Raw genomic sequence first — 20,453 nt, forward strand, 5'->3', positions numbered from 1 at the left:
GAGCCGTCCTCTTCACCACTGTCAGTGTCACGTCCAACCTTAGCAATGACAAGAAAACCTTCCACGTCATAAACGGGGACACGCCTCCGGTGATAAAAGGCCAAAAGTCTGGGAGGCCAGTCAGATATGAAATGATTGTGATTATGATTACTATGGAAGAAAAGAAGCACATCGTGTCTCCGTCAGGGAGTTTGTGTGTTCTCGGGAAGGCATTTTCCCAGGCGTTGACAGAGATGGAAGAGGAGTGTAAAGTTGACTCGTGGGGAGCACGTGGCACTGTGGGTCACCCAGCACTCCTCACACTGTGGGATGCGTCTGTCTGACACCAGAAACGTGTCACAAATGATACATTCAGAACTCTCAGCGGGGGAAAGACATTCAACTCACTTCTAATACACGTCTAATCTGCGCTTCCCCGCCTGCTGTTTTGGACCCAGTTCGGGGAGAACCGTAATGAGGTTATGCATGCATCAACAGCCCCTCGCGGTGCCCGAGAGGAAGGGCCTGTCGGCGGGCCGCTGGGTCCCTGGCACACCTCCGGTTTAACCTCAACCAGGCGTGAATTAAGAGCCGACTATCGGCGGAATCAAATCAACCCAGACAAAAAGAGACGCCTTTGTCTGATCCTTTAGTGTGTAATGCCACATTGTGTGCAATGTGTGCGTCATTCAAAGCAGAATCTTTTACATGGTGTCGGTAAAATGACAGGAAACCCATTTGGGTCACAGCGTCCCTGCCCCTCTCACTGCCACCAGAGGTGTGGCGGGGGTAAAGCAGTGGCAACACGGCTTGTTTCAGACGCTCATAACAAAGGAATTATATCTGCAGGGGAGTTGGGTTTCAGGAAACGCCAATTTGATGGTGGAGGTGGATCCACCCTGCCCCCAGCCACACACACACACGCACACACACACGCACGCACACACACACACACACACAAAAAACTCTCCTTTGTACCCAGATCCTAAAAACGCACACAGGCTATTGTCACGATAATCTGCAGCGTTATTGACACTTAAATGGATTGGTGTAATTTAACACTAATAATGATGAAGCAGATTCTGAGTGTGTGCGTGTCTGAGTGTGTGTGCATGTGCGGGTGTGTGTATGATAAGAGATAGCACTGGGCCATATTGATAATGGAGCGAATATGGTTCCCACGCCATCTTTTGTTTCTCTGAAAACCAGGGAATAGAACCTGTTCACACCCAAGACAACTGAATGTCGTTCACATCTAATGAAGTTAGGAGTGTCCTGTTGTATTGACATCCTTATATGGTTATTGTTAGGGTTCAGTTTAGAGGAAGCTCACATGGTGAAGACTGATACAGGTCTGTCGGAATACATCATTATATGGTTATTGTTAGGGTTCAGTTTAGAGGACGCTCACATGGTGAAGACTGATACAGGTCTGTCGGAATACATCATTATATGGTTATTGTTAGGGTTCAGTTTAGAGGAAGCTCACATGGTGAAGACTGATACAGGTCTGTCGGAATACATCATTATATGGTTATTGTTAGGGTTCAGTTTAGAGGAAGCTCACATGGTGAAGACTGATACAGGTCTGTCGGAATACATCATTATATGGTTATTGTTAGGGTTCAGTTTAGAGGAAGCTCACATGGTGAAGACTGATACAGGTCTGTCGGGAATACATAGAAATCCCGCTTTTCTTCAATCATTTAATTTTCTTTTGTGGAGACAGTTCAGATGGTGACTTCCAGTAAGTGGCGATGGCTGCAAGAAACATTTCAACTTCGGCACAAACTTGTGACTTGAATTATGCAATTCATGTTCTACTTTTAAATAATGAAAGAAGCACGAAAGTTCAAATGAACAAATCTGTCTCATTGTTTCAGAACATATAAACATCAGTTACACTAAGACATTTAATTTACCAGATATTTCATATTTTATTAGAAAATAATTTCATTTTTCAAGTCAGAACAATTTACATGCATGTCATATTATTCAGCCTACCCATTCTTTTATGTTAAATTGTGCAAGCTCCAGAATATCCCAGTGCCAGTGGGTTAATGTTTTCAGCTCTTGCCATAAGTATTGACTGCATTGGCCTCTTCAGACCATTCAATCTTTCTTCTTCAACTGTTCTGCTGGGATTTGTTTTTGTTAAAATTGTTGTTCTGTTGGAAAACCAATAACCATCAACTGATAACCATGTTTTGGATAATACTTTGAACATTGCACTCCAAAACACCTTGACAATCTCCTGATATAGACATTATATCATACAGAATGTTTTGTAGTCACATTGTTCTTTTCTTTAGACACTTTATTTGGTCGTTGGTAAACATTGAAAGACCTCAATGCTGAAGACACAAAAAAGGCTGAACTTCATAAAACCCACCAATACAAGACTGGATAGAAATGATCGGAAACGGATCAACGAGTTCACTGGGGACAAATCATTATTTTTTATGGTTGATATGCGTGTTCTGGTATTGGTGGAATTGAAGCCAATAAAGAAAAATTTGTAATTAAGACATAACTTTGAAGAAATTTGACGAGTTTTCTCCTGGTAAGTTTACCATATTAAAAAGTGCAGATTGCTTAATCATGGCTGCAGGAGATGCTTGTCTGCAATTGTTATGACCAAAGGTTTGTGTCGTTTATGTTGTCAATGTTATTGTTATTGTAAACTTTGCAATCATGTAATTTGTTCTGTAGTGTTAAACATGAAATAAAAAGGTGTGGTGAACCACATACACACACACACATATATTTATATATATGGCAGCATCTGTGAATAGAAAATTGTAAGTTAGATCTCTTCATCATTTTTAAATATCCATTTTATATTGCAATAAGCGCTAGATAATAAACACGTTTAAAACAATTCTGCTATGATAACGCGGTACGCTTTCAGTGAAAGAAAAGCACGGCGATGCAATCAGGAAAAAACATCTTTTTATTCCACAACACTGTAATTCATTCAATGCTAAGGCTAGGTTCATTTCATTTCACAAGGTCAATGACAATACTGTAAATCAAACTGATGGGACACTCAGAGTGCAGCGCAGCGTCGCCAACGGCTATGTTGTTCAGGGCTTCTGCTATGGCTCCTCTAGCCTATTGAGGAGCAGCTAACTGCAACCACTTCCACAGAAACAGGGGTACTAAAAGTGGTAACAAATCACTGCCATCTAATAGGCCTACTACTGCTGGCTGGCTGACTAAGGCTGAGGCCCAAAGGTATACTTTGTGATCGTGGCAATGAGGCCTTCTGACAAATTCCACAGAATTAGAATAACTTACAGCTACCAACTTCATGTCTCTGCATCCAGCATCAAGGAAAGTAGAGGTAGTTTTGCTGGTCACAGCGCCAACCAGCGTAAGCTCAATTCCAGTAATTGCACTAATGCTAGTTAGCAAGTGCGGTAACACTAGTTAGAAATTTTCAGCAGAGACATAAAAATGGCATTCACAAGTTATTATTCATCTGGGGATGCAGACGAAGGGCCTAACTGACAAAATCCTGAGGTATCCCTTTAAGAATTTTGCCGGAGAGAACAGGAAGAATAAGCTACATTATCATTTACATTCTCCTGAGCAGTAACTAGCTCTGTTCAGACTGGGTTCAATAACACTTCCCCTGGACCGATCAGATGGTCAGACAAATAGACTCCTCCCTCACCTACTTATATCCCAGCCCAAAGACTGGCTGAGGAAGTACAGACACACTAGACTAGACTGGTATTGATAAGGCTGTTCCATTTTGGTTTCATCTCATAGTGTCTTTTATGAGAGTCTCCCTCATGTAATGGCACTTTAGCCCGGAAAGGTGTTGGGCACTTCACTCCCCGGGTGGAATGGGGGGGTGGGGCTGGGCGAGACCAGGGCAGGCCCCTTTACGTGTAGACTGAAGTCTCCGTCCCCGCGGACCCGGTCTCTGGCTCCACCTTCACAGCCAGGTGAGGCTTTTTGCGGAGCCTCTTGGCTTCATTCTGCAGCTTCTGACGGATGTATCCCTTGATCTCCGAGTCAGTCTTCCCTGGGAAGTAGTGTTGCACCGCCCCTGTAAAGCAGGTTGAGTATCAGAAAAATGCACTATGCCCCTGTTTTCACACAAATCTCTGAATCATTCAAAAAATTCAAATCTCTCAAAGCACAACTGTCTACATATTGTCATGCAGAAAACACTGCCATTTAATAGCCAAACTGTAATCATCGCAATTTTAACAGTGTCAACGCACAGCTATTTAGGCGCAAACTCTAACAAGCATTTTTAGCAAGCAATCAGTGTGCTGGCATGAATAAACATGTCCACAGGTAAATAATAAATACACTCACCTAAAGGATTATTAGGAACACCATACTAATACTGTGTTTGACCCCCTTTTGCCTTCAGAACTGCCTTAATTCTACGTGGCATTGATTCAACAAGGTGCATTCTTTAGAAATGTTGGCCCATATTGATAGGATAGCATCTTGCAGTTGATGGAGATTTGTGGGATGCACATCCAGGGCACGAAGCTCCCGTTCCACCACATCCCAAAGATGCTCTATTGGGTTGAGATCTGGTGACTGTGGGGGCTATTTCAGTACAGTGAACTCATTGTCATGTTCAAGAAACCAATTTGAAATGATTCGAGCTTTGTTACATGGTGCATTATCCTGCTGGAAGTAGCCATCAGAGGATGGGTACATGGTGGTCATAAATGGATGGACATGGTCAGAAACAATGCTCAGGTAGGCCGTGGCATTTAAACGATGCCCAATTGGCATCTCCCACACCATTACACCACTACCACCAGCCTGCACAGTGGTAACAAGGCATGATGGATCCATGTTCTCATTCTGTTTACGCCAAATTCTGACTCTACCATCTGAATGTCTCAACAGAAATCGAGACTCATCAGACCAGGCAACATTCTTTCAGTCTTCAACTGTCCAATTTTGGTGAGCTCGTGCAAATTGTAGCCTCTTTTTCCAATTTGTAGTGGAGATGAGTGGTACCCGGTGGGGTCTTCTGCTGTTGTAGCCCATCCGCCTCAAGGTTGTGCGTGTTGTGGCTTCACAAATGCTTTGCTGTATACCTCGGTTGTAACAAGTGGTTATTTCAGTCAAAGTTGCTCTTCTATCAGCTTGAATCAGTCGGCCCATTCTCCTCTGACCTCTAGCATAAACAAGGCATTTTCGCCCACAGGACTGCCGCATACTGGATGTTTTTCCCTTTTCACACCATTCTTTGTAAACCCTAGAAATGGTTCTGCGTGAAAATCCCAGAAACTGAGCAGATTGTGAAATACCCAACAACCATGCCACACTCAAAATTGCTTAAATCACCTTTCTTTCCCATTCTGACATTCAGTTTGGAGTTCAGGAGATTGTCTTGACAAGGACCACACCTCTAAATGCATTGAAGCAACTGCCATGTGATTGGTTGATTAGATAATTGCATTAATTAGAAATTGAACAGGTGTTCCTAATAATTCTTTAGGTGAGTGTATATCACAACATCAGAGAGAGGTAGAGGACAAAAAAGGGAAGGTAGATGAGGGAGAATAAGAAAAATAATGATCTCTCATGAGATTTGTGACACTGTACATGATCATCTTCTTGTACGTGGTACAGCCAAACCCAAGACGTTTTACTGTTATATCAAATCTCCCTGTTACTAGAAATGAAAATAAGAAACTTACTGCAAACATATCTGACTATCGTGGTGACTAACCTGTTTTGTCTTCTGTACTCTGAAAGTATATGTATTGGCATAACAAGGACACTACACCAATATTACATAAACTTGAGGCTTATATTAATATTTTAGAAAATGCCTAAAAATCTGATCTACGTGAGATCAGAATGGATTCAAATAGTTTTATTTGTCTCTAATCAACACAAAAAGGTAACTAAGTAAATAATAAAATCTACAAATTGTTTTAAATAATTTAGAAATACATATTTGTTGCAAAAGCATTCACCCCTTCAGTTAATATTTGTTAGAGGCACCTTTGGCAGCAATTATAGCCATCTCTTTATTGGGAAAAGTCTCTACCATACAGTCTCTTTATACATTTGGTTACAGAGATTTCTGACCATTTTGTTTTTGCTGAGAAGCATCCCGAGAGCATGATGCTGCCACCACTATGTTTTATAGTAGGGATGGTGTTATCAAGACGATAAACGTGACATTATGGATTTTTTTGTGTTGATCAGTGGCAAGAACTTCTAATTTAATAAATTTTGCTTACATGTTATACATTTGGTTACAGAGATTTCTGACCATTTTGTTTTTGCTGAGAAGCATCCCGAGAGCATGATGCTGCCACCACTATATTTTATAGTAGGGATGGTGTTATCAAGACGATAAACATTACATTATGGATTTTTTTGTGTTGATCAGTGGCAATAACTCCTAATTCAATAAATTTAGCTTACATGTTGTAACACAATAAAATGAGAAAAAGTCCAAGGGGATTAATACATTTGAAAGACACTGTATGTGGTAGCCAAACACAAGACAACCAGTTGATGGTGGTATACCATGCATGATTTCTGAGGGCAAAGAATTCGTCATTTGAACATGGTTATTGAAAACAACCATAAATGACTCAAAGAAATCCTGTCAATAATTCAAGACTTTAGCAAAATCTTTGTTGGTTAGAGACATAATGAGAAAGAATAAACATATATTTTTGGTGTGTAATTGTTTTAGGTATATATATTATATATACAGCAATGAGCTAAAACATTATGACCACTCACAGGTGAAGCAAATAACATTGATCATCTCCTAACAAGGGCACTTGTCAAGGTCTGGGTAGATTAGATGGTAAGCAAACAATCAGTTCTCATAGTCAACACGTCGGATGCAGGAGAAATCGGCAGGAGTAAAGACCTGAGCGATTTTGACAAGGGCAGAATTGTTATGGCCAGACGACTGGGTCACAGCATCTCTGAAACGACAATGCTTGTGGGGTGCTCCCGGTCAGCATTGGTGAGTACCTACCGACAGTAGTCTAAGGAGGGACAAACCACAGACCGGGTGTGGGGCGCCCAAGGCTCACCAATGCGTGATGGCAACAAAGGCTATCCCGTCTGGTCTCATTTACCGGGGGATGTAATGGCACCAGGATGCACTGTGCCGGTGGAGGGAGTGTGACACTCTGTGCATTGATCTGCCTGGAAACCCTGGGTCTGGAAATGTATGTGGACATCAATTTGACACGCACCATCTAGCTTAACATCATTGCAGACCAGGTACACCCCTTCATGGCAATGGTATTCCCTGATGGCAGTGGCCTCTTTCAGCAGGATAATGCACCCTGTCACACTGCACACATTGTTCAGGAATGGTTTGAGGAACATGATGAAGAGTTCAAGGTATTGACTTGGCCTCCAAATTCCCCAGATCTCAATCCGATTGGACCAACCAGTCCAATTCATGGCAGCTCTACCTCATATCTTACAGGACTTGACGGATTTGCTGCTAATGTATTGGTGCAAGACAACACAGCACACCTTCAGGGGTCTTATAGAGTCCATGCCTCGGCGGGTTGGCACTGTTTTGGCAGCATGCGGAGGACCAACAGCATATTAGGTAGGTGGTCATAATGTTTTGGCTTATCAGTGTATATACAGCTCTTGAAAAACTTAAGAGACCACTGCACCTTTTTCTTTCCGTTTCAAAAAAGTTGAAAGGGAAGGTTTTGAGTGAGGAACCGAAGGGTTAAATTTAAGAGACCACTGCAAATTGAACGCTTCTGTTCTTCACTCAAAACTTTCCTTTTCAAATTTTTTGGAAAGAAAAGAAAAAGGGGCAGTGGTCTCTTAATTCTATCTAGAGCTCTATACATCTTCATGGGCTATTTTTGTTTCCTCAAAATCATTTTTGGTAAATACCAAGTGATGGTTAATTGCTGGACAAAAACCCAACGTGCAAAAATTTAATTACCTTGCCTTACCTCTTGAGTGTTTCTGTATTGGTCATTTTAGCAAAAAAAAAAAAACAATAATAACACTACAGCCCACATTGTGAGAAAATCTTTACTTACTTTTTACGGTACCTACTGTAATGTTAATAACAAAATGTCACCCATGTAGGAAAGACTGCTAACGGTGTTATATTAACAGTATATTAATAGTTGTAGTAAGTATTTATTGGGCCATTGTGTAATGATTGATTTAATAAATATTTCATGAGGTCATTTGAAAGTTTGATGGAAGAGGTTGATTGTCATGTATTTGGGTGGGTGGGGGTTGGGTGGGGGGGGGGGGTGGGGGGAGGGTCTAGCAGTCACAGGCTCTAGTATGGATGACGCCTTACTCAGAATAGCTTGGATCTCGTCTGCGGGCAGGGCGGGTTTGGGCTGGCCCCTCTTGTTGTTGACGATGCCCGAGATGGAGTGGGACGCCAGGCAGTCCCTCTCGTAGAGGCCCCGGAGCAGGTCGTTGGTCAGCTTCTGGGCAGTGGTCCCTGTGTTACAGCGTTCAAGCAGCTCCGCTGTGATGAACTAGGGGGGTCGGACCACGTATGGTTAGAGAGGCAAGTTTGATGTTACCGTCATTTTTCAAAATGCATGACTTATTGCCCTGAACCTCTGCCAGAAAGATATATTCTTGATTTCAACAGACCTAAATTAGCTAATCACCTCTTGATAGAGTGGTGGGCCGTTGCCCTGGGAACTGTCCTCCTGGGACCCCTGGAGGGGTCCGTTCTGGTGGAGGGGCTCCGGTTTGACTGTCCAGCGCCCGTTCAGGACCCCAGGAGCGGTCAGCATAGTAGACGCTGTCATGGCACCACTCCTCACCAGGATCTCAGGCACGCTCGGGGAGGAAGCTCTCTGGTGCGCACTGCTGGGCCACACCTCTGTCCTCTCGATCAGGGCCTCCAGGTTACGTGCCAATTTTCCACACGCTGTTGTTACACATGTGGAATGACAGCACGTTGATCAGTTACACATTGACCTTGAATCAATGTTTAACTGATCTTGAATCAGTTACACATTGATTCAAGATCAATATTTAAAAGCATTCTCTTTGAGTGGTAACACCAGTTGGTTTCCAGTCTACATCTGATCCAGGTCAGTAAGGCTGAGGCCAAACTTAAGTACCACCAGACTTCGGAATCTGAAAAGGCTGTTTGGAGGTTGTCAGCTAACTTCTGTGCAAATGCTAGATCTCCAAGAATCCCCTGACCAGGGCAGTGTGTCACATATCTCCCTTTGCTAAGGGCCACTATTCACTTTAGCTGAGCCACCCAAGGTCTGAGTTGCAATAAGGCACAACCTATAGGATCAGCTTCCCCTACCCGACTCCTAACCATTAGCAGGGGGAAATGTAAAAGTGACTTTAGATCAGTACCAAGGGGCCACTTTGTCCGATTCCCCCAAACCTCACCTGTGAGGCATCTGATTTGCTCCCTCAGGCTCTCCATCTCTTTCTGCATGCTCAGCACCATGGCAACGAGGTCAGCCTTTGACCGGGACTGTAGGACCCCAAGCCCCTGTAAAGACACAGAACACATTACGAACAAAAAAACAATCAGTCATATTTATTTCATGAAGCCTTTTGACATTACGTCAGTAGTTGTCACCAAGTGCCTATACAGATACCCAGTCTGAAATATTCAAATACCCAGTCTGAACAGAGAGAAAAACAGACCAAACACACACACACACACACACACACATGGTCACTAGTTTGTTTACCTCGGCCTGGAAATCCCCACCATCCATGTGGTCGACACTGGAGTTGTCTGAATCTGGAGCCTGTGTGAAACATACTCAAACTGTCTCACCTCTGTTACTGTTTGACATTTCTTTGGGATCCTAATAAATATAAAAGTGTGAACATCACAGAATCCGGGTAATAGCGGCGGTGAAAATATACCACCAAGTCTATTCATTATGGCCAAAATTAATATTAACAAGCAATTATTAATAATTATGATCTCTGTCTTTCTAAGGGGAACCCTAATAATGGCTGCGCAGTGAGATGGGGCCCCCAACCAAATCTAGCGCAGGGCCAAAGAAATGTTGGGGCCAACTCAGAATGTATGTCAGAACGGTATGTCTTGAAAAATTAAGTGTGTCAAGCTAGGATTCTGCATCTTTCATTTATTTTGCATCAACGCCAACCTCGTACTTGTTGCTGGCCTCAGTCTATCCCCCCATCTCCCCCTTGTCAAAGGTTTGTCCTCCTCCCTCAATGCCTCTATCATATCAGCGCCATTATTGCAACACCACTGAGGGGTGAATGCTCTCTGTGTCACTATTAGCTTACTACACAGCCTTGTGGCTTCCAAATTGTAAATCCTCGAGTGATGGAGTGGGGTGTCATACTATACAGGATTTAAGGTCGGACAGCGTGTGCATTCGATGCCACCCTAAAGACCAGACGCGTGCCAACCGCCCGACAAGACAATAGAGAAAACTTTGTCAGCGACATATATTAGGCTATATAATAAGAATCGACTCAAACCCGCGTTTTCAACTTCTGGAGAGCGGTGCTGCATGGTGTCTTTTCCTCCCCGTTCTCTTTCGCCGGGTGTGTGTGTTTTCTTCTCTTCTGCAGTCTGTGCTGTAAGAGACAGCCCGGGTAAGATAATTAGCGACATAAATCGTGAACGACAAACACTCGCCCCTCATCGAATGGACCGCTTATGTATGAAGACACGACTACAAACAACCGTTAAACGTTTACGTACACATAGAGGTTGGCTGTGCGATGTCGTTATGCCAAAGTCTTCAAATGTTGGGTCTTCCTCCTCCTCTTCTTCATATTCGAGGTCGAGAATGCGCTTCGCTATTGTTTTCCTTCTCATCTTTCTCCCATTATCCTTTTCTCCCGCTGAAACCCTGGCTGCTCCTTGAACATGCTGGTCAATACACTGATCAGCACCCAAACAGTCCCCGAGTTTCGCGTCAGTGTAGGTAGGCACCCGGAGCAACGGTAGCACGGGGAACAATATTCGTTTCGCTTGTCCTACTTTACTGTAGGGTACTTCTTGTATCTCATTTCGTATAACTGTGTTTTACACACTTGATTTACACGGTTTTGCGGTGAAATTTACCATGTCATGTCATGGCAAGTTTGGAGAAAGATGAAAGCTGCGGTTATGGCTTTTGGGCATGATCATGACTTTCAAGTATATATTTCTTTTATCTTTAACAAGCATTAATGAGACGGTGTAATCAAAGGCCTAAATTACACTATTTGAATTTCACGGCACTACAAGACTAAGGTTCATGTTACTGTGTTTGAATAGTTTTATAATAGCCTACTGTAGAAACACCTGCAGAGATATAGTTGATTTCTTTTTTTTTTTTAAATGGAACACGAAGGACATGTTAAAACGTGTAAAGCTCAATAAATGACAGTAACATCTTATTAAATTGCATGGGGCTAGTTGTTACCCTAAAATTAAAAGGTACACATTAATAGTTTGTCATTGTGTAAATATTTTATATATATTGTGTAAAATGTTAGTCATTTATCCCAAACGACTTACTGTTAATGCATATATTTTAATAAATAAGAGGGACATCCTCAAATCTCACTCATAGAAGTAATTACACCTTAAGGAAGTAGATATCAGTTAAGTCAGTGCTAGAAGGAAGAGATCAACAAATAATAGTTTAAGTAGTTTACGCATTATTGTTATTTTCTTTGTAAAAGGTAAGGTTTTAGAGGTTTTCTGAAAATGGGCAGGGATTCAGCTTCCTAGCTTCAATAGGATGCTGTTTCCAGTCCTGCAGTGCGAGGACAGAGAAGAAGTTTGACTGGGATCTGGAACAACCAAATCACCAGAGGTGGCAGAAGAAAGAGTTTGGGTTGTGTTTAGGATTTTAGATTGGGTTTAGGATTTGGGCATTGCCTCAATGTAGGGAGGGGCAGTTCCCCTTACTGCTCTGTGCACAATTACATTTTCAACAGTTGTCAGTTGGACTTGATATGAGCTTACACATTTCTGTCGTCATTGCCTTTCAAAAGCCTGCACACCACCTGCATAGCATATGAAACTCTGGAAAAATTGCTCAACAATATTGTCTGTCGGGTGAAATGGCAGCTTTGTGATCAACATTCAGCCTTTTGTAATCCACAAAAACTTGCATACACCTTCAAATACATCACCAATTCAGGTATGTTTGTGTGAACATATTTTACTGTGTAAAACTGTATAAACAGTTACCTAAACTGTAGTTTAACCGGGATTACCTAGGTAAGATAAATATAGAAAGAAACATTTAACATACTTAGTGAATGAAAATTGGTGCAGTAATGTTTTACCGGGTATGTACAGCAGTAAGATAACACTATTTACATATAAAACATGTGCAGGCTGATTAGCTTTGTGGGTACCAGAGGTTGTGTACATGAGTATGAGAAATAAATGTTTGTAGTTGGGTGCATGAGTGCAGGAGTCGGCCAGTAAGGAGGGTGGTTTAATGAACAGTGTGTTTGTGTGTGTGTGCGTGCGTGTGTGTGTGCATGTGTGTGTGTATTTGTGTACTCTGTGAGTGAGAGTCAGTGAGTGAGAGAGTGAAAATCAGTGCGTGAGATAGTGAGAGTCAGTGAGTGAGATAGTGAGAGTCAGTGAGTGAGAGAGTGAGAGTCAGTGAGTGAGATAGTGAGAGTCAGTAAGTGAAAGAGTAAAAGTCAGTGAGTGAGATAGTGAGAGACAGTAAGTGAAAGAGTGAGAGTCAGTGAGTGAGATAGTGAGAGTCAGTGAGTGAGATAGTGAGAGTCAGTGAGTGAAAGAGTAAGAGTCAGTGAGTGAGATAGTGAGAGTCAGTAAGTGAAAGAGTGAGAGTCAGTGAGTGAGATAGTGAGAGTCAGTAAGTGAAAGAGTGAGAGTCAGTGAGTGAGAGAGTGGGAGTCAGTAAGTGAGAGAGTGAGAGTCAGTGAGTGAGATAGTGAGAGTCAGTAAGTGAAAGAGTGAGAGTCAGTGAGTGAGAGAGTGAGAGTCAGTGAGTGAGAGAGTGAGAGTCAGTGAGTGAGAGTCAGTGAGTGAGAGAGTGAGAGTCGGTGAATGAAAGATCTTCCAGGAACAGCAGACCAGATGACATGGCCCCAATGTTGACCCCGCCTCTTAGATCGTCCCGAAGAGAACTTCCCGTAGCGAGGGTGGCTGAGGTCCTTGGTGATCCGCTTGGCCTTCCCACAGCACCTGGTCCAGTAAGTACAAGGCAGGATAACCAGTGGCACCACCATCTGTCTTCGCCACCCCCTGAAGAGGCATCCAGTGGCAGGTAGTGCGTTCAATCCATTCAGGCCTTGCTGCAGCTTGACAGGATCACCTCAGTGGTGCACTGTGGGAGCTCAGTGAGGGTCTTCCAGGCCACAATCAATCCTTCACTTGAGTTCTAACTGTGAGTGTGCGAGGGACCAGGTCAGATCATCCATGAAGTTCAAGCGGAGGAACAGCAACTCATCCACGTCAACATGGATATGGGTTGTGTTCACTTGTCTTCTCCTCCCTGCAGTCGTTGATCAGCTAATTGTTGGTGACGTTGGGGGAGAGCTTGTTTCCACCCGCAGGGCCGTGACCTCCTCCATGACTTGTTGTTGATGGTTATCAAAGCTGCGGTTGTGCTGCGTTGATGACGTCCACTTGATTCTGGTGTTGACGTTGTGCATGGCCACACAGACGTGGGTGACCCAGCAGTATAAAAGGGTCCTGAGCACACATCCGGGGGGGGGGGGGGGGGGGGGGCCGTATTGAGGATCAGCATGAGGTGTTCTTCATCTTTACCACCTGGGGCACGTCAGGAAATCCCCGATCCAGTTACAGAGAGACGGTCAAGCCCCAAGGCCCCAAGCGGGTGACTAACTAGACAAGCTTTGTGTTGATGAAAGTCAGAGTTGCAGTTGATGAACACCAACCTGTCAACCTGGTGTTTGTGTTCCTCCTGTCCAGGTGGGAGAGGGTGACGTGTGGTACAGTGGCCGTTGTGTCTTCCCTGGATCTTCTGGGCTGTTACGCACGTTGTACTGGGTCTAAGTTGTTAGGTAAGATGGTGTCCAAAATCAGCCTCTCAAAACATTACATGACAGCAGAGGTGGTAGCAGTTTTGTTCAGTTACATTGGCCATTTTGGAAACCGGAGTGATGGTGGGCATCTTTAAGTGAGAGTGGATAGCCGACTGGAAACGTGGTTAATTGTGTCTGTTTACACCTCCGCCAGTTAGTCCATGGAAGGCCCGAGGACACTAGTATGTAGCTGACCAGACAGGCAGCCTTGCGAGAGTTAACTGTCTTGAAACATTTCCCCATGTCATCCACAGAGAATGAGAGCCAGCTGTCTTTTTGAACACCCTTACTGGTGTTTCCAAGTGTCGTTTTTCTCATTCCGAGCAAAACTTCAGCTTCTGACAGTGAAGGGCTGGAAGTCCAAGGCACAGCTGTTTTCCCCTTTCTAATCCACCAGGGATTGAAGTCTGAGCCAGAGAATCGTGACACCACTTCGTCGCAGTACTTCCGCTTAGTCCCTTTGATATCTTTGCTGAGAGCGTATGTGCTTTGTTCCTACTCCTCCATGGTTCCAGACTCTTTTACGAGTCTGTAAAGCAGTGAGGTTCTCTGTTGGTGTGGTATGAATGCAGCTATCTATCTCTTGTTCCTGATTGGAAAATGTGATTGTCAATATGTGGGTAACGTGGTCCGCGTACTTCCTGAACAACCAAAAAAACAAGCTATTTCATATTTTTATGGTCGGTCTGTTACTTTAAAATAGCCAGGTTCTGGAATCAATATGTTGACAACTACTAACTACTAGTGGCTCCATTTATTTCTTCTGAAGAACAGGCGACAATGACACCAGATACTGTGCGTCTGTGCTGTCCAAACAGCGATGCTATGATGTAATTGTGGCACTGAAATAGGAAGTGGATGATAGTCCAAGAATTAGCCTAAATCCACAGTCATAGCCTACAACAGACATTTAAACCTTTTGACTAGACAAAAAGAAGTTACATGCAAGGTAACAGTCAGAGCTGTTAGCTGCACCGTGGCCTCAGATAACTCTGAACTCCTCCTGAGGATGACCTATTGATTCATCCAGCGCATATTTTTCACACTTAAGTGGGTCTGACACTGAAAAAGGAGGAATATTGATAACTCATCGAAGTCCATTGTTCTCTCTGAGTAACGCCTCCACAGCACCAGCGAGCCATCGACTCCAAACTCCACCTCCTCTCTGATTGAGAATGTAGAGAGAGAGAAAGGAGAGAGAGAGAAAGGAGAGAGAGAGAAAGGAGAGAGAGCACATACAGAAACGACCAGAAACGACAACAGCGCTACTCACCTCTCTCGTTCCAATGCAATCAAGCACGTCTTCTTAAAAGCCTACCTCCACTGTGCCAAGCCAAGGCCCTGGCCCCTGCCTGGGGGCCCCTGGCTGCTCCACTCAGGGGTGTCCCCTCTGATGGCCGAGGAGCCACAGGCAGATTACAGCGATGTCACAGGGGCCAGCGTGGAGGTTCAAAGGAAAAAGTCATGTTCATCAGACGCTGATAAGGTTACACATGGAGCCTTTCCTCCAGAGTGAAATTGAAACCGTGGCCCCGTGCCCCTGGAGATAATTGAAAAACGAAGGCTCCATCCTACAGAAGCCAGGCTTCTTCCCTCCCCGGTCTGGCCCCCCGTTGCAGATTGATAGAACAAATGGGGCCATGAAGATAGAGGCTGGACTTTGGCATTGAGTGGGTTTTGATTGACCAGACGGGGGTGTCAGGGTTAAACTTTGACCCCTTCCCCCAGCAACCTCGAAGGGCTGTAAATTATTTCTGTGCGCCGAGGTGGACACACACACACACACACACATACACACACATGCAGATTGTCAGTGCTCCCTTTGGACAATTGACCCACACAAGCAGAAATATATAGCCTACAGACAGAAAAAATCCATAATGTAAAAAGGTTCTATGGCTGCCCCCATAGGAGAACCCTAATAAGAACCCTTGTTGGGTGCAGTAAGAACCATTTTTGTTTCCATATACATTAGGACCCCTGCCAAAGAGAATTCTACATCTAACCGTAAAACGTTCAGTTGAATTTAAAAACGGTTCTCCCGGGATCCATAAAGGTTTCTTCAACAATCATGTGAAAAGTACACCCCCTGGAAAATTGTGTTTTATATATTTTGAAAAATGGATAAGTAATCCTCACTTCAACACTTGACAGATAAAGGTAGACAAATTTTAAAAATGACTCTGAAACATTATGCTTAGCAAAAATGAATTAATCAAGAATCAACAGACATGCATTTTATTAGTACAGAAACTATAAGTACACCCCAAAACACCCCCTTAACAAGAAGTACACCCCAAAACACCCCCTTAACAATAATTACACCCCAAAACACCCCCTTAACAATAAGTACACCCCAAAACACCCCCTTAATAAGTGTACCCCAAAACACCCCATTAACAATAACTACACCCCAAAACACCCCCTTAACAATAGGTACGACCCCAAAACACCCCCTTTACAATAGGTACGACCCCAAAACACCCACTTTACAATAAGTTCAACCCTAGCTTCAGTAGCTTGTGTTGCCCCTTTGCCTGAAATAACCTCATGTGGCAAATTATTTTAACTGTCTGTCAGTCTTTTACATTGACTAGGAGGAATTTACTGCACTGCTTCAACTGTGTCATATTGTGTCATATTTGAGAGCTTTCTTGCATGCAAAACCCACTTGGTCTTTGGTATTTACCCAAGTGTTTTCTGGCAAACGTAAGTCATGTCTTAATATTTTTTTCTAAGAGCAGAGGCTTCTTCCTTCCTGACCTACAGTGTACTGTACATCAATATTTGTGCAGTCTATTTCTGACAGTTAACTCATGCACTTGGTTTACTTTATTTTACCGTGGGCTTCTTAGAGAGTTCTATGAGCATCCTTCTTTCTGCTCTTGGGCTAAATTTGGTGGGACAGTCTGTTCTATTTTGACCAAACGTTCTGCTTAGTGAAATTGCGTTTTTGTTCATTTTAACTGGATTAATGGTTTCAAAGTAGATATTTTTGGGGGAATTTGTTAAATTGACTTACCTTCAACCAATGAATGTGGCCTTTGGCTCAAATATCTATGCGTCCAAATGTTTAAAAAACTTTCTATGTGGACAGACGAAGAACCGATTTGGAACACTCTTTTTAATAGTCTTAAAGAGCACTTATAATTATACACTGACAACAGAAGCCATGCTTATGAAATGCAAAACACAATCCCACAAAGACAGATCTCATACTATCCCTCCCCATATCTCTAGTGTGTGACTGTGAATCAAAGCGCTGTGAGTCTATTTGTTTCATTGAGCCAGGCAAGGGGTCTGGTACATTTGATATGTGTGTTTCTGGCAGCTCTGTGTGAGTGAATCACTGGCTACCTGCTGTGCATCAACTCCACAGGCCCCCCCGTTGACGGACAGGTCGGAGGCTAATGTTTAGAGAACGTTCCACACTCCGTCTCTCAGATCAGCCCCCCCACCCCCGCTGTGACGATTCTTCCTCTCCGCTGATGCCGTTTTGTTCCACCTCATGAATATGCAGCTTCCCGAAAATAGCTATTTCTGGGGGAAGCATGTTCTGGCTATAACTAAGAGTGACACGGGGTGATGGCGGGACAATGCTTCTGCATTCTGCATCCCAGGCATGGCCGGCTGGGAACACTGACTGTCTCTGCCTGAGAGGCGAGGAGGGGGAGCGGCCTGGGACATGAGGAACCATGTGGAGAGCAGAAGCTCCAGCTGCACAGCTGCCTCTGTAAAGCCTGTCTCTTCTGTCTGTTTCTCCAATGGGATTAATGGGCAGTGTGAAAATATAAAAGAAGGTTGTAATATACTATACCAGCGCCTTCAGCACTTCAAAGAGTCATTCTGAAACACGTGTCTTGCATTGTTTCCTCTTGGATGAACTGGTTGTTACAATGACTAAGTTGAGAGGAATGCATTATGTTGTGTTCTGACAACTTAATGCGCTCATTATATTTAATCTAAAACTTAGCGGTTGAATCATTGATCTTGTAGTGAAAGGTTGTCAAAATAAATCTGTTGTTTTAGGTGTATAACTAGCTGTGTTTTTGTACTAAGAGACTTGAAACATCTCTATATACCTGTGACAATCGTACCAAAGCTATACAATCAAATGTAACAAATGCTGTATGAAAGAACTGAAAGAAATGTAATGAATAAATGTCTAGCACACACACACACACACACTACGCTGATTTGTGTAAATTCGACATTCAGCATTTGGCCATGAATATCTTCATTATGCTTTGGCGTGGCAAATCCAAGCCTGACACTGGTCACCAGTGATGTCACTGCACCGCTTATCCATGGCCTGAAGGAGGGTGGCACACTCATGGGGACGGCATCACACAGGCCCAAAAGAGGTGGGGGGGGGGTGCAAATGGGGGCATTGCCCCCTCAGATAGAAACTCATGCCACCCCAGCAATGTAGCCTGCATCGCACAACCCCATCTTCTGATATGGCGGCACAGATGGATATGTTTCCCCCACCTTGTCCAGGTGCTTGGAAAGTTGCTCGTTGGACGATGTTATTGCGCCTGCTTCGTCATCATCGTGGTGGTTCACAGCAGATCAGTTTGGGGATTTGACCTATGAGGATCTCTGATTTCCTCCTCTGTCTTGCTGTCTGGTGTTCACACTCCCTCTTATAGGGTTATCAAATGTGCTTACTAACATGTGAAATCAATTATCAATGTAATTATGGATGGTAATCATGTGCTGTATTTCATGGTATTGTATTGTACGTAGTCATTGCAGTTGTGCTCTGGGTCTCAGTCTCTTGGAGCACAACACTATCTACACCAAAGTTATGGGTATGAATCCCACTGAGGCCAGATAAAACTCTAGGGCCTTTGGTTGGTGATTCTGTACTTTTCAATTTGAACAGGCAAAACCAATCAAACAATCAATCAAATGTATTTATAAAGCCCTTTTTACATCAGCAGTTGTCACAAAGTGCTTTTACAAAACACCCAGCCTGTAAACAATGTAAACAATATAAATTACACTAACCAGTTGGTTGAGTGATGATCGATTAAGAACACTGGGATTAGTAATAGTAAGAGGTATTTTAACACCAGCGCCTGATGAACATGAAGTTACGTAAGTACTTCATACATAAATAATGTATTTCAGTGTAGATCTGATTTGATCCTTTGTATTCTAAGCCAATTTATATGTGCTTAGAGTTTTGAAAAAGCTTTTTGATTATCTTTTGTGTTAATTTTGTATTTGGAGTTTTGGAGGAAAAATGGCTACATACAGCTCCAGAAATAATTAAGAAAATATTGCAACTTTTTCTTTCCTTTCCAAAAATTGTCAAAAAGGAAGGTTTTGAGTGAGGAACAGAAGCGTTAAAATAAAGAGACCACTGCAAACTGAACGCTTCTGTTACTTGCTCAAAACCTTTTTTTTCACCTTTTTTGGAAAGGAAAGAAAAAAAAAATCCGGATCTGTATTTTGTGTAAAATGTATAGGTTTTCATCAATATGGTAGGAGTTTTGAGAATTGTGTTCATAGTTTTGACAAAATGCTTTTGTGAAGGTCAGCCATTGTGCCTTCCGGTGTTTGAATACTAATATCATGTTATGCTTCCCAGAAAGGAGCCATTGGGCTCATTTAACCTGCCAAAGTGCTGTCGGACGTCAGTCCTGCTTCTCGTCAGCCATTTTAGCCACTCAGAGCAGAGTCTTTATTTTTTTTTTCCTCACTGATGTCACCGATGGGAGGTTCACCTCTATCCTCTATCATTCGGTGCAAGTCGCAGAAGGGTCCGGACCGCGGGCTTTTTGCATGTGATCTAATTTACAGTGCGACTTTGATGATAATAGCACTAATAGTGGTGTGACAGTGACAGATGGGGCAGAGCGGCTTCAGAGGCCTACAGACTGACCCCTGGTCCAATCAGACCGCTTCCAGGTTAAACATGACCCGCAGGCTTCTGATGCCCTGCATCATACCCCTACCACACAGGGAATGAATGGACGAGCCAGCGAGATGGAGAGAGAAAGAGTGAGGAAGGAGAGGTAGAGAAAGGGTGAGGGGCTTTGGGGTTCAATTAGCATCCCTTAGTCAGTAGTACGGACATTAAAGTTGAGAGAGCAGGCCCACACACACTCCCACAGACACTAGGAATTTCAAACACCATCAGTTCGAGTATAAGTATTTCTTCTATCCATTGGAATCTGCCCCACCAATATTGCTAACCAAAACGCAAACTCAAGACATTCCCTTGGCCTGAACTTAAAACCACACGTCAAAACCCCTGCGAAAATTCTGTTTTGTTTACATGCCAAAGCGGTTTGGCGGTCTACGGCGCCTGGCTCTTGGTGGGTTCCTCGCTTGATCAGGGAGGGCGCCTCTTTTGGGGCTCTGGTGGGAAAGTAGCACGGCCGGCCGGGGCCATGTGTTAGACATTAAGCCCAATCAGGCTGGTTCTCATTTCTGGTGAG

At 43.5% G+C, this 20,453-nt stretch overlaps 1 protein-coding gene across 1 annotated transcript; it reads right to left on the minus strand.

The window, feature by feature from the left end:
- Nucleotides 1–2,914: 2,914 nt before the first annotated feature.
- LOC105013245 lies at nt 2,915–11,417 on the minus strand. Its single transcript, XM_010874629.5, has 7 exons — nt 10,676–11,417; nt 10,450–10,548; nt 9,678–9,737; nt 9,367–9,472; nt 8,619–8,884; nt 8,294–8,480; nt 2,915–4,039 (listed from the first exon to the last, which is right to left on the minus strand). Exons 1-7 carry the CDS (start codon nt 10,790–10,792, stop codon nt 3,873–3,875), a joined length of 1,002 nt encoding a protein of 333 aa, XP_010872931.1. The 5' UTR covers nt 10,793–11,417; the 3' UTR covers nt 2,915–3,872.
- Between the last annotated feature and the right edge of the window lie 9,036 nt (nt 11,418–20,453).

This window comes from Esox lucius, chromosome 11 (assembly GCF_011004845.1).
Source record: "Esox lucius isolate fEsoLuc1 chromosome 11, fEsoLuc1.pri, whole genome shotgun sequence".
NCBI classification, from domain to species: Eukaryota; Metazoa; Chordata; class Actinopteri; order Esociformes; family Esocidae; genus Esox; species Esox lucius.